This window comes from Patagioenas fasciata, chromosome 1, assembly GCF_037038585.1.
Source record: "Patagioenas fasciata isolate bPatFas1 chromosome 1, bPatFas1.hap1, whole genome shotgun sequence".
NCBI lineage: Eukaryota > Metazoa > Chordata > Aves > Columbiformes > Columbidae > Patagioenas > Patagioenas fasciata.
The window spans coordinates 190,231,641-190,246,729 of NC_092520.1; the positions used below are offsets into that span (position 1 = coordinate 190,231,641).

The window sequence follows — 15,089 nt, forward strand, 5'->3', positions numbered from 1 at the left end:
GGGCATTCGTTTGACCAATATTTTTCTGTAGCACTTAGCCAAACAAAAACTAGAGATGGTGGTTTGATTTTAGCACACATTTTGTAAGGCTCGGTTTGCTGTTGAGATTTACTTATTCATTATTATTTTTCTAATGAGTATCAAGGCCCGACCAATGCCCAAGTAAGACAAGAACCCACACTAGCTGTTCAGTCTTGTGCGTGCAATAACTTAGTCATGAGGCACACTTCATGCTGAGAGCTATCATGAGCTGGAAGGAAAACCGTTTATACAAGGACTCTTACAGCAACTTGTCCACGTGCCAAGGAGAGCCCATATTGGATTAGCAGAGGCGATTATGCCTCAGTGACATTTTTGACAACATCACCCACCCACCTACACTAATATTAGTCAACTGATTCCCTAAAACCCACCAGGGGCTCAAGTGATTTCATGCTACGCTGAAACCAACATGACATCAAGTCACCCCTGTAGGTATAAGAGGGAGTCATCTTATCTTTATCAAGCAGAGTAGGAGAAAGCATGCCCTAGGGAAGCGATCTGCACAGAAAGAACCACTGAAAAAAAAACTGTGTTCTTCCAGAATGCTGCATGCCCTACGGGTCTCAGCAACCAGAAATCTGAGTCTCGCCCACCTCATCACGTGAGGACCAGTAGTGTTAGGACAAAGGGAAGCAGAAGAGGAAATCAGATGGAAAAGAGAAAACAAAACCAGGTGGCGGGGACAGAGAAGAAAAGAGATAAAAAGAGAAAAGCAGTTGCTGAAGATATTTTTGTTTCCATTCTGTTTGCATGCGCATGTTCATACACTCAAACACCTGGGAGAAAGGAAGAACTGAAGGACTGTGGAGTATCTGGGTTCACTGTGACCCACTGCAGAAGGTGCAAACATGGAGCTACGCGCTGCTTCTTTTGGCAAAGGGGTGCAGGGACAGCCATGATTCTTCTGGAGGGAAGCAGCATCACCTGTGCCTTCACATATAGTAGGGCTATGCCAGTTTTTATCAAACTGTCCCAGGTTTGGGTTTCAGTAGCATAGCAGGTAACTGAAAGCTTAGGAGTCACACTAAAACAAGCCGCAACTTGTTCAGCAGCACAAATTTCAGTGTGCCAAACTACAATAAGAAGCTGAAGACTTTGCAGTCAACTTCAGTTTTTAACTGAATAGTGAAGGCTGGAGAAGGCATGTATTACACAGTGCACTGAAGGTTGTGCTATTTCAGGCAGCTTCCACTGACAAGATTTCTGTGGAGAGATGGATGTTAGTTATAACAGTCATCCTCAGCAAAACCCCCGTAGAGGGCAGCTGTGCCCACAAGATGAAGCATGTCACCTGTCCGCATCCCCAATTTCAAAACGCATCAGTGTAAGCTGACATTTAAAGTAAAGGGATAGCCTTAATCGCTCCTATATTAGAAAACCCCTCTGGAATCCATACCACAAGGGAATGAATGCTGCTGATGCAAAATGCTGCCACGTAACTTCAGACTTCAAATCTGCCAGTAATTCCTTTGGTCCCAGTACTGTCTAAATACCAAGAAGGTTGCCTCCCATCTTACTACAATGAAACTGACATATGCTGGTGGAAATATCAGTATATTGGACACATCTTGGCAGCTTAAAGAAAATATCTGTCCCCCTATTCATAAAAATGTACCAGACTGAGTACAAAACAGAAGGTTATAGGAGCCAGCAGAATAACATTTCAGTTTAATTTCTGCTCAACACTTAACCCTTTTCTTGTGTGACGGTTACAAGTCTTCAGTTTGAAAATTACAGATTGGCATAGCTATAAAAACTGGACAGAGACAAAACCTCTCCACAAGTTTACAGAAGAGTGTTTTATAGCCAAGGCATGCTTGCTTAAAACCGGCACTTATAGATTGTGGAGGCAGCATGAAGGTTTCGGCAGACAGCATTCCCTATCGAAAGAGCACACTGTCTGTTTACAATGTAAGACACTCAGCTATAGCTCTTTAAAACATGAGGAACTTTTGGGGCAAAATCCTTTCAAATGCTCACATCTCCTCTCTCAAAATACTTATCTTAAGCCTGAAGTTCATACTCTATCCTCAAAAAATCCATTGCCTTCAATAAGAACCTGCCTAAGCAAGAATTAACTAAAAATAAAGTCCTTAAATGAGGGGCTGCAGGATCTGGTTCTCAAATATACAGGAGGTGGGGAGAAACCCAGAGAGAATCTTCCAGACAGACAAGCTTTCCCAGAAGAACTCTCTGTTTTATAAAAAAGGCAGTCGTATGAAATTAGGCTGTCAGAACCATGAACGAAGATAAACACTACAGCAATTAGAAAACAGCTAGCCAATGGAAATCTTTTGTTTTTTTTTTTTTTTCTGTTGAAAAAATGTAGCCTCCTTTTCTGACTCACCGTAATTTCCTGCTCGTAGGTCCAAACACCACAGGCCAGTTCAACACAGAATATAACAAGCAAGCTTCCAAAGTACTGCAGAAAACAGAATGGTCTTGGTTATTTCATCCAGGCTAACCTCTAAAAAAAAGAGACTTGAAAATATTAAGGGACATCTCAAAACATCATTAACTTCTCACATGACTGAAGACAAGGAATCTGAAATACATTTTTGCATGCAGCAAACTTTCTAAAATTTTAAGTCATGTGGCATTTCTTACTCACTTAACATGAATCATATGAACATTACCATCGGAAAACAAATTCATTTCCTTGTTGCCCCAGAGTCCAAGGCTATCATTACATATTATGCTAAAGCACTCACAAAGAGGACAGTCTTTTTTCCCCTCATATATGTAAAAAAAAGTAATATTGTTTTGTTCAGTTCTATCCATTTAAGTAACATGCCCAGATTATGCTAATAGCCAAAAAGTGGAAGGAAAACAGAATAAAAGAAAAAGATCATTCACAAGATGAAACCAAACAAGGCTCTTGAAAGCTATGTTCTTATCAATTTGTAGGTATTTGAGTCCAGGTGTAAGTAGAATCACAAAACCACTTACGTTGGAAAAGACCTTTAAGATCATCGAGTCCAACCATAAACGTAACCAAGTCCACCACCACTAAACGATGTCCCTAAGTGCCAATGTACAAAAGTTTATTGAGATGGATTGAAATATCTTTGTCTGTTACAAGATCTAACCCTTGAACTATTTTAAAATAGAAAATATGTATATAACTGCAGAAGCTGTAGAGCTCTTGGTAATGATGGTTAAACCTGGTCACTACAATTAAAAACAGTGGGACTACATTCTGTATAGCTTCAACAAATCCCACCTGAACTGCAGAGTAATGCAGCATGGAAATTAAGACTGTTTAACTGGTGCCTTCTATTAAACAATTTATATTTTATTTAAAGCAAAGGCACAGTTCCATTCATTCTTGAGTCCAAGTGCCCCTTGTTTTCAGTACACAAGACTTGAAATTACAGTCTTCATGGATTTTAATTTTATTTGGAGATCAAAGAAACACTGTCACAATATAAAAAAATATAATAAATATATAATTCCATTAGCAGGATACATGCCAAAAGGCTTCTAATTAGTCATTTAATTCTGGAATGTATCTAGGACAGGTATTAAAAAAAAACCAAACAAACAAACAAAAAACCACCAAGCAAAACAAACAAAAACCCACACATGTACCAGGGTAACTGATTTTTTGGTTGGGTGGTTTTTTTGTTGCAAGATCAATAAGTTGTATTATTTAAAATAGAGAATATAAATCTGCAAGTTTTAGGATTTAATAGTCATCTACACAGGATCTTTTTCATTCACTCCATCTGGAACTGAGAAATTCACAGACACCTTGGTAGCTACTAAACAGCATCTTGCCTGAACTTCTACTTGCTGACCGCATCTAACTCCCTGAATTAGGTTTCTAGACACAAACAGCCAAATTAAAGATGTGCATGTAAAAATATTCATATGAATTTTCAAGAGAAACTTGTACCCTCCCGCCCACAAAGGTCTGCTCAATAAAGCTGGTGTCAAAAGAAGAGGTCCTGTTTTACTGGTCTCCACCACATTACGTTGCATCTTCACAGTCATTACAGCTGAACACCACATCGCATATCCTTACAAATCAATATTGTCAGTGCACACAGAGCTCCAGTATAGGCCTTCAATAACCAACATGTCCATTCTTTAAATATCTAAAGAGGATAGAAGTCTGAGCCGCATCTTATAAGAAAAATGATGCTTTCTCTAAAAAAAAAAATTCATGAGCTTCTAGACAATGTATTCACTATCACTGTAGTGCCTGCAAGTTATGCAAAGGGATCTTTAAAAAAACATGGAAATCTACTTTGCAAAGTATTTCCTTCAAAAGAAGGAAAGACTGCCACGTTTTAGCTCTTTTAAGTCATGCAAAAAAAGTTTAAGGACATTATGGTTAAAAACAAACTTGAGTTCTCAGTTGTCTAAGAAAATTTCAGTGGTTTTATACCCTAACTGAATAACAATGCTGGGACTGCCTGCTATCCCCAAATCTTACACAAAACTTACTGATGATGGTGAAAGCTATACATCTGGGGGTGTACGTGTGGCATGCTCTGGAAAATTCTTTATTTGCAGTTCCATATAACATTCATTCACCAGCATTAATGCTGAAACTTTCTCATTTTTGTCAGCATACAGTTAAGAAAATTTCTGGTAGCAGTTAAAGACAGAAAAGCCAAACCCAAGATTTTCTCCAGTTACTGAATACAGTCTGGGATAGAAAACTGTTTAGCCAGATTCACACATAAACCACTTTTGGGTCTGTGAGGAACTGAGCAGTCCTGACTCTAGCTACATCTGGACACTTCAGGACACTGCAAAAATCAAGCCTTCTGTCCTGAGAAAGCACATCTTCTGTCCTTAAGGCAAAAGACAAGAAAAGACAGAAAGCACGTGAAAGCACATGCTAAGAACTGAGCAACTGCAGGGACATCAAACTCACACACAGGAGCTTCAGTTTCACCCTGCTATTGAAGAGCAATATTATACCTCTCTCTAAATGCAATGGTTTGCAAAACAAATAGTTCTTATGTAAGTTGTGTGGGGAAAAAAAAAACACCCTCTAACCATTATTTAAATTTATTACCCTTAATTTCGAACTTCCAAATACAGAAATTATTACTGGCTTCAATGCTTATTCCTTGTCCCCAATTAAATTCCCACAGGAGTCTGAATGCCAAATGCATCTTCTTGCATTTATACACTTCTGCTTTTTGCCAGAAACAGGGACTTGGTTTTGAAGCAAGACTTAATATTTCTTCCTAGGAGCTGAGTGGCTGCATTTTGTAAAGGAAACGAACTCCCTGAGGAACACGGGTGTGCATCATGCTCAAAACCACACCAGCTGGTCGCTGATATTACCTTCTACAGCACATCTCCTTCAGAGCACTCATGGCTATTGCTATTTTATACTATGGTTTTTTGGTTGGTTGGTTGGTTGTGGGTTTTGTTTGTTTGTTTTGGCAGGGAGAAGGTAGGATGGGGCAGGCACAGAAGGGAGAAAGCAGATTTGCAAAGATACCTACAGGTTATCATAAAATAACAAAATCTATAAGCATATAAGTATTTAATGCATAGCCACAATCACTTCAAGAACTAGAAACCTTTCACATGGCAAATCCCACAGGCTTTTAACACTTCTGTATGCAATTGCTAATCACTGTCATTCACTAGCCAGACTGCGCAAAGTGAGAAAACTGAAGTGGTGCCTTCACCCTGTACCAAACCCCACAGAGTCAGGTTCGCTGAAGGATTTCCTCCAGCAAGGATGTGAAAAACTTAAAATGTTGCTTCCTTGAGACTGAAATGCTGGTAAAAAACACTCTTTTGAGAGTAACAAATCAATGTAAAAATACTTGCCAATAAAAAAAAAATGCAGTAGACATTTACTGCTCCTCACTAAGTCACAGACACACACATGGCCAAGATCCTAAACTTCAGCATCCCTGCGGTGTCAAATGGATGTTGTCAATTAGCAGGAACTGGTTCTCCTGCAACCTCCTCATTAAGCTTGCTCACCACCGCCGCCGGCCACAGGGGAGGAAGGCAGGCAGGCAGCAGCTTTCCAACAGAAGCATCTCCTCTAATACCTGGAGCCTTGCACAAGCCCCTGGATTATTTTCGGCAGCAACAGATGGGTATGTGTGTGCGGTTCCCTCCCCAGAGTGCAGAGCTGCAGCACTAACAGCCTGCAGAGGCTTAAACAACTGTATTTTTCCAGCACATCAGTCCTGAAATGCAGGTGAAGGAACTAGGGACTGCAGTTGAGCAGAATCCTGTTCCCTTCCTTTCTTGTGCAAGAGAGTAAACAGGAAAGAAGTGAGAACAGAAACAAAGTTATTACTGTGAGAACAGCTTTCAGAGAAATGTAGAAAAGACAGAGGGATGAAATGCAAAGGAAATATATTAAAGATATACCCTACCTAATCACCAGACTCTGTTCTTCTGGAATACCCTTCATGTGGTACAGATGTAAATGGGACCACAGTCAACATCCTCATCCCTCCCCGAAACCTCAGATGCAGAAACCACGCACATCAACAGCACAGAAACCCACCACAATGGATGGTACCTGCTAGCACAGAGAACACTGCCAGATCACACTGCTACAAATCACAACAGCCTCCAGAGAGGTCTGGCTCCTGTGCAAGTCAGGCAACCATAAGTCCACTTCTACAGGGAACTGACATACAAGACAGAAAAGATGGTGGGATAGTGGAACATACCGAATGGAAAACCAATGATGATGGAATTCAACCACAGAATGGAGATAACCATCAAGCAAATAATCAAATACAGGAAAAATTAAGACTAGAATTGAAGTAATAGGTTTTGTGCTATCAGAACCTCATAAAGGACTAGAAAGGTTCACGGTATTTTCAAATACGCATTTAAAAATCAAAATAATTCATAATTACTTTTAGAAATATCTGTATGGACTGTCTAAATACGATGAAAAGTTTTAGTCTGAATAAAATTCCTGCACACTTCAGTGGCATCCCATAAGAGGGCACAAGCTACACATATGCCAGCGCTCCATACATGGAGCATATATACTCTGGCATGTGCCCAAAATGTCTTCCTTTATCTCTACATAAGGCTAAAAACAGAACTACAGAATTAATTTATCCTAATTTAATTATGACAGGCTTTTTGTCATTCTATTTGTTCTACCAAACTAAGCAAATGACAACCACCAAACACATTACAGGAACAGATTTCTTCCTTGATCATCTCAACCATTTAGATACAAACACAAATAAGAATAGCAAATGCAAGCACGAAATAATTCTTACTGAAACTAAGATATTTTGCATTTGTTCAAAAGGTGTTTGTTCCAACAATTCCCATTCTGTTCAAAGAGTAAGGGTGAGCAGCACACACATGAAGTGCCTCTCAACATAAATCTCTCCCTCATGGCTTCCTATCCTGCAGAGAACAGGATTTTTCTTTTGCAATTGTAGGCAACTGCAGGGAAGGATATAAAACATGAAGCACGTTTTGTAGTTTTTTTGCAGAGATGTAATACAAAACTCTTATTGTAGTTCTAGAGATTGTTTTGCTTGTCTTGAATTTGCCACCAATTCCTGCAATGACTGACTTAGTAATATAATTTGTCTATGCTTTTCAGGCGACAGATGAAAAGAATTGGTGAAAAATAACCTTCTGTTTCTGTTACAAATATGGCGACAAGACAGTGGAAAAACTGGCACTCCGGAAAACACAGTATATGGATGGAGTTTGTAAAAATTTTGCCACTCCTCCTAGCCCACTCACCATTTTAAATGCCCTTCTACAAATTATTTTCAAGAAAACAGAGTTTTCCAGAGATTTTTTGACACTGCAAATACTAAATTCTAATTACATTTAGCAAAGGAAAACTACAGTTAAAACTCTATTGTCCTGCAGTAGTCTCCTTCACATTGCCTTGGCTACTGCACTGTATATCACGTGCCCTATTATCAGCCACTGCGATAATCCCACTGGCACAGAAACAAAAGCCACCTGACTGTGCTCTGAGGATGCCTTTCCAAACCCTAGTGTGAGAATTATGCCAGAAATGAAGCCACAAGCAGGAAACCTCACAGAAATTTGGTGACTTGGGGTACTCAGTGACCAACAAGTCACTATGGCCCTCTGGTGCAAAGCAGCCCAGGCAGGTAAGGGCAGCCATATTACAAAGCCATGAATACCCAACTATGTTCCTGAAGTGGTACCACATGAGGTTTTTGCTGGTTTTAGTGATTTATTTGGGCAATGATCTACAGAATCATAGAATAATTTAGGTTGGAAAAGACCTTTAAGATCATGAAGTCCAATCATAAACCAAACACTGACAAGTCTACCACTAAACCATGTCCCTGAAGCACCACATCTACATATCTTCAAATATCTCCAAGGATAGGGACTCAACCCCTTCCCTGGACCTACAGAATGCCTCACCAGCACTCAGCCACTATAACCTGTAAAATCAGTGGGCGATTAGCCCACACATATGGAGAATCAGAGATCTGGGCACATGCCCAGTCATGTTCTCATGATCCTGCTCGTACCAAACATGGAATGATCATTTTGTTTGCGGTTTGGAAGCGTGATCTGGAAGCAAGAGTCTAGGCAGCTCACAAAAACACAAACTGAGACAGGGTTCTGCAACAACCCAAATTTCATCAGAACTAGAAAGGCACAAGAGTGGCTTAATTCATCTTCTTCCTCCCTCAGACCTTTTGGTCAGCATGCTGCATGTTGCTCCTGGTACTGGGAGTAGGACCCTATTTCATCCATTCTGACAGCTTCCCAGTTAACTACTGTCATCCTAGAAAATCTGAAAAGTCTTCATAGTCTACTAAATTCAACCCTAGACAACAAATCTATCCCATCACACAATATACTCAAAGTACTGGCAACTACTTAAGCTCATTGCCAGAGAGTGAGAAAGCAAAAGAACATTCTGTATGTGAAAGTAAATGGCACTGGCAGGCCGGAGCTAATGACTGGAGTCAGGGGTTGCAACATGGTGAAGAAAAGTGAGAGTATGGGGGGTGTTGCAGCTTTTGGAGCATCCGATCTATAAGACTGTAGGAATCCTTCAATTTTTGAGCAAATGTGTCTTTCTTTGAAGGATCAATGTACTTATTAATGAATCATCATTCATATGCTCTGTATTTCATTTAATTTTTTCAAGCTTTACCACTCTCCTCCCAAAAGTTTCTCTTTACTCCCAGAAGATCTAAAACTATTTTTTTTTCCCTCCCTTCAGACTCAAGAAAAACCACAAACCTCATGTCAGAGCAAATGAAGAGTAGCTGATCAACAAGCTCAGCCTCCTCAGACTTGCTGGCTGGTGCTCACGCCACCTTTCTGGGCAACATGGTCCATATGGCAAGAGAAGCAAGGAAAGCTCTGGGAGTGAAGGGCAAGGGCTGAAGGAAACTCCAAGGGTAAGGCAGCTGCAGAATTAAACCTTACAGGAATCTCTAAAAGACCAGAGTATATGGTATGTAAAAGAGATGCCAGAAGATTTTCAGAGGGTTATGCATAGTATTTCCCAATGGCTAACAGCCTGAGACCATCAGCCTTGTTCTCCTGAGACACGAGCCATCCAGACATCTGTCTGCACTCTGAGAAACATCAGATGACTACCACCGCTGCATCACCAACGGGAACCAGACTCTTTCTGTGCAAAACCTAATAAAAAGTCCTCCCTCCTTCAGTAAGTTACAAGCTATGGTTCCCTTTTGTTACAGTTTAAAAACAAGGTTATCTTGATGATTAATCTAGTTATACTTTTTAAAAACAAAGCAAACACTCATTAAATGGAGTCGGACAAGCTGCACAGAAAACCAAAATCCTCTTGTTTATCCACTCAAGTAGCACAAACTTTTCCCTGCCCCCTCTTCATCCCTCCCCAGCTCTCTCAGCCCTGCCCTGAAGGGATTAACAGTTCATTTATCATTTTGATTTAAAAATTGGTTTACTCACTTGACAATGTAGAAATTTGTGAGAGATGCAGGCACAAGTCAACAAGAAAATGGGCTGAAACTGCCACCTTAACAACGTTAGCTACTGAATGCCATCCCGTTCTTCAGAATACATACATTCCACTGCAAAGTTATCAAATATCTCTGTTATTTTAGATTTGGTTTCCCAGATCACAACATCTGATCGAAATGTCTTAAAGCCTGTGACCTTTGCAAAGCCCAAGTTTTATATAAATAGTTACCACTTTTTCAAAAACCTTAATGAAATTTTCAGAATCAACTTTTATTTATGGCAATGAACATTTTAAATTTTCTAAGGTATGTGTCCAAGTTTGTTTGAAAAACTAAAAATTATTTATGAATAGTTAGAACTTTTTTCACAGCTTCGATTCTTCTGAGAGATATTAATGATTGGTTTTACATTTTTTACTTTAATGGTTAATCTTTGCTTATAAAACGAAACATGTATTACTTTGGAAATAAGCAAATGCACACTTCAGACAATTATTAGGATTTATTTGCCCAAGGTTCAATTACCTCAAGTCATTGAACTCCAAGGAATATGGGTCGCTGCAAGGTCATGGTAAAGTACTGCACAGGACACAGGTAAAAATAGATGTTAGACCACAATTTCCTCAGGGCTTATGATATTCCCTTCGCCCTTCTTTTCTGCTTATTTCAAGGATTTATATTAGAAACTAAGGTTTCTTATTCCACACAGATTTTTGAAACACAGCCATCTTCATCTGCCTACCCCCTACTAAGGAAATTAAACACTATAAAAATGCTTATTTGGTCAAGAAAATCCAATTCAGTAATGATACACACACTAACTGTGCCTCAAAACGTCCCCAAAACACTGCAGACATTCACAATTTTGAGTGGAAAAGTGTTCTTCTCCGGTACAAAACCCATACTGCAGCCCCTGTGCACACACACAGTAAAGTGTCTCTGTGGTTAATTACTCATAAGGGCAAGATTAGGCACAAAAAAAAGATGCATTTACCTGACCGAACACCCACTCCATACTCAGCTTGTGGCAACAAGAATGCAGCTGAACCACAGCATCAAGGCATGTCCCACTGGTGGGGCTGGGCTGCATTTCCGACCAGACACAGAGCTCTGGCTGGGCTTTGGAGGGTCTGTTTACTCACTTATTCCTTCCCTCCTCCAGGGACTCTCCTGTTCCCCATTTCTTTCAGTGCAGAAAACAAACAAACAAACAAACAGAACACACATGCCCCCACCCAAAAAAGACAAACAAACAAACAAAAACAAAAACAAAAAAACCACAACCAAACAACTGGGCAAATAAGCAAGGAGAGAAGAGGAGCTGAGAAAGAGAGAAAAAAAAGCACAGCACTTTGGCAGCAAGACCACACATCATCTCAGCAGCTGCCCATCTTCTCAGTCAAGATGCGTCCCTTATCCTCATCCTGGTGTCACTCCCAGCTCTCTAGCATCATAAACCCCCGTTCCTTGAACCTATGTCACATCAGTCCCTGTCCTTTCAATAGCTTCCTGGTACCACTTCCACCATTCCACTTCAACAACCTTTCTATTACTACCTTCCCTCCTCTATTCATGAGGGAGTAGCCCTCCAGAGATTTTTTCAGCTCTGGTGCCAGTTTAGTCTTTACTACTGCCCTGGGCATCCATAACTCTCAGGAACCTGGAGAGAGGATGTAATATTAACAGTGTAACAAGTGGGAATGTGGGAAAACTGGAAAAAAAGGAAGATACCAGAAACAAGGCTTGCTCCAAAAGTTTTGCATCATGAGGTGGCACCTAGTAAAACCACTACTCAGGACACGCATCCCAAGCGCAGGCAGAGTAGTCACCCCCATCATGTGAGCCTGAAAGTACAACATGCAGTGAAAAGTGTGTCACAAAAGTCCAGTCAGCATGTTTCATACTGGAACCATGAAATGGCTACTGTCAACTGATATTTACCTTTTAACTTAGCACTATACCTTTTTCCAAAAAGATGATCAAGTGGCTATTCATTGTTGCAGAAGTACGCAAAAAAGCCCCAAAAAAACACACCATGTCACAATTTTAATTGATGGCATCATAACTGTACTGTCCAACCTTGCCAAAGACATTTGTCTGAATAGCTCTCAAGGGACTGGACAGTTGTTACTTGGAACCACCAGATAACAGCATCAAGCAGGACAGTGCTGCCTCTGCCCTGGCACAACACGCCTGTGTGTCCAAGGCAGCTGCCAGGGTGAGGGAAGTTGATCATGACTGAGAGCACAGCAAACATTTGGATTTAAGCCAAGCACTTGCAAAAAGACCTGGACACTCCCACCAGCTCAATTCCTGTAGTGCTCCTCCACCCCAACTCTTCTCCCTCCAACACCGCTCAAATACGCAGCTGCTCTTGTGGTTTGCTAAGCAGGCAATGCCCTTCAGCTCGAAGTGCCTCCCAACAACCCACAGCGTGAAGCAACTTGTATCTCTCTTCTGTAAACTTCCTCTCCTTCTTAGGGATATTAGGCTCTGTTTCAAAGCACTTGTTTTTGAAGAAGTCTTCTAAGTACATACACAGCACTGCATATTTATGCTGGAGAAGACAAGGTCAACAAAATGCATCTCATGCTTAGGCAGACGAGAGGTTGGCACTGGACCCCAGGACCAACATAGTCCACTCCACCATACTGGAAGCCCTGCAGAGTGCACTCGCTCCTGCAAAGCCCAGCTTTGCTCTCTGGTGACGCTGTGGCATCACCAACACCCATCTCAAAATCCAACAACTAGTGTGAACCTTAAAAACCTTGATCTGAACAGGAAAGGAGTTTACCCTCTACTCCATTTCAAGGCAAAAATATGTCTAATAATGATTAGTACAGGTATAGACTCAAGCAGTTCACCTTTGAATTGCAAGTTAGAAATACAGAAAGAAAAAAAAAATAGTTCTAGATTTATTTTCTTGAGAAAGTTGCTCATATCTGAAACTACTGGAGTATAATACAAACTGGTGAACTTTCAGTGTATTTTCTCTTACAATCACAACATCAAACAAGCACCACTCCACAATCCAATATCCAGCCCCTTACCCACTGACTATCTCAATTTGAGTTTTAGTACTGGCTTCTCATCACACTTGTACCACAGTATTATAAACACACTTAAATCCATCTTCCAACAAGGCAGGCCAACCAGTCTTATGAATCTGTTCTTCTCCTGCTCATACCACATTCATAAATGAGATGCTGATAACAGGCGCAAAATATGAAAATGAACTCAGCCTCTGTCCTGCCTGATTCTAAATTGAAGGGGTTTACACCAAGTATATTTGTCAGTTATTTCTTCCCTTTCAGTACTTGGTAGATAATAATTAAGAAATACTTATGTTAGTACAAGGTATCAGACCAGCTGTGACTGCAAGGAAGAGTCCACATGGGTCAGAACAACTATCCTGTAGTATTACAAACCACTCTATATTATGCATTATTGCAGAGACACATGCTGCCACACATACACACACAAAAAGGACAAGAAATAATTATCACCAAACTCGCATACTAATTCAGGCAAGTTGTAGCCGCAAGTGCTGCAGAGCAGCTGATATTTCCCACTAAGAGTCCCTTCCAGGCAGCCATTAGCAGTTACAACTGGTATCTTGCAACATAGCATTCACCTGAACTTAATTATCCCTATCACCTGTGCATTCACAGAGACTGAAACGGGTGTATGGGGATAGAAGAATCTGCCCCAAGTGGCAACACAGTCACTGGTTCCCAGGAATTGTTCAGATGGACATACAGAAACCACTGTCACCAACATCGCCTTTAGCTGGCTGGGAACGACTGACATTGAACAGCCACGGTCACCTTGCGTTTTTCACATGTCTCCAGTTTAACCCTTTCAACCAAAAGCTAGCACCATTTCAAATTGTTCTTTATGAAATATTTACCTGCTTTTAAAGAAAAAATCAGTTTAGTTTAATAATGGTTTGTCCAGTTGTGTTTCAACTCAATTAATAGACAATTTAGTCTGTCAAGTTCTAATTTACAACCAGGTTCTGCCATAACTGAATTAACAAGCTGTCTGACCACACGCCAACAGGGTCTAACAAAGTTTAGCTCTGAGGAATATTTATTTCTCTGCCAACCTCATGAAAAAAAAAAAAAATCAGTAAAAGGATTTGTCCTACTGACCATCAAATATTTCTAACACTTCTCCCCTTTGTGAAAACATATGCAGACAAATTTGAATCCTGGGCTGTTTGAATGCTGTAATTACTGAAAACTCATAAATGCCAGAATTTGCAATGAAAACTCCAGCCAGGAAAATATTTTCCAGTGGGATTTTCATGAAGCTCTTCTTGTCAAGCAACAGAGTTTACTCGTTGTCTTCAAAGCAATTCACACACCCCTAAGGTTATTATGCGTAAAGAATATACACGTGTTTTCTTCTTGTTTGTTTGTGTGCTTTTGTGGGGTTTTTTTGTTTTCTGGTGTGTGTGTTTTGGTTTTGTTGTTTTTGTTGGGGTCTTTTCTGCTTGTTTGGTTGTTTTTTTGTTGGTTGTGGGTGGGTTTTGGTGTTTGTGGGTTTTTTCTTTGTTTGGTGTTTGTTGTTGTTTTGTTTTGGTTTTCCCTAGTTAGGCTATATGCACAACATACTTTAAAAACAATCCAAAAATGTACAGAGTCTCAGAAGAAGTAAAGGATGGTTCTGGACTTTAGAAATATAAACTAAATGATCTTGTTTGAAAAACTAACAAGCACCATAAAACCCGGACTCCAGTCTCTCATCCTTGGACTTCTAATACATTCAAGTCAATGACCTAAAGGAGTCCAGATCTTCCAGTTGAGGCTGGCATCACTGCCACTTCTACACAAGGACATCCATCATTCATGACACAAAACAAAATTATATTATAGACATTCAGGGTACACATAGGCTCTTTACTCCAAGTAGCCTTCAGGACTATGCATTCCTGAAGCAATTAAAATTAAACAATTGTAGCTTTAAAATGCTGATTCTACAAATAATCCAGAGCATGCACCTCAGAAGACTGAGGAGTTATATGTTCTTACTATTAAGCTGAGTAAATATTGGTTTAATTTATATTTATGTGAAGTTAGGCAGGTTTCAAACATTTAAGTGAAAGAT

At 40.1% G+C, this 15,089-nt stretch overlaps 1 protein-coding gene across 6 annotated transcripts in view; it reads right to left on the reverse strand.

The window, feature by feature from the left end:
- TSPAN12 (tetraspanin 12) overlaps positions 1-15,089 on the reverse strand; it is a 46,373-nt gene that overhangs the window by 13,081 nt on the left and 18,203 nt on the right. For 5 of the 6 annotated variants that reach the window (XM_071803353.1, XM_071803354.1, XM_065853953.2 and 2 more), the window contains one exon: positions 2,390-2,464. The exons of the other annotated variant lie outside the window; for it this stretch is intronic. In XM_071803353.1, coding sequence (XP_071659454.1) covers positions 2,390-2,464 — 75 coding nt within the window. The remainder of the gene's footprint in view (positions 1-2,389; positions 2,465-15,089) is intronic. 6 annotated transcript variants of the gene reach the window in all.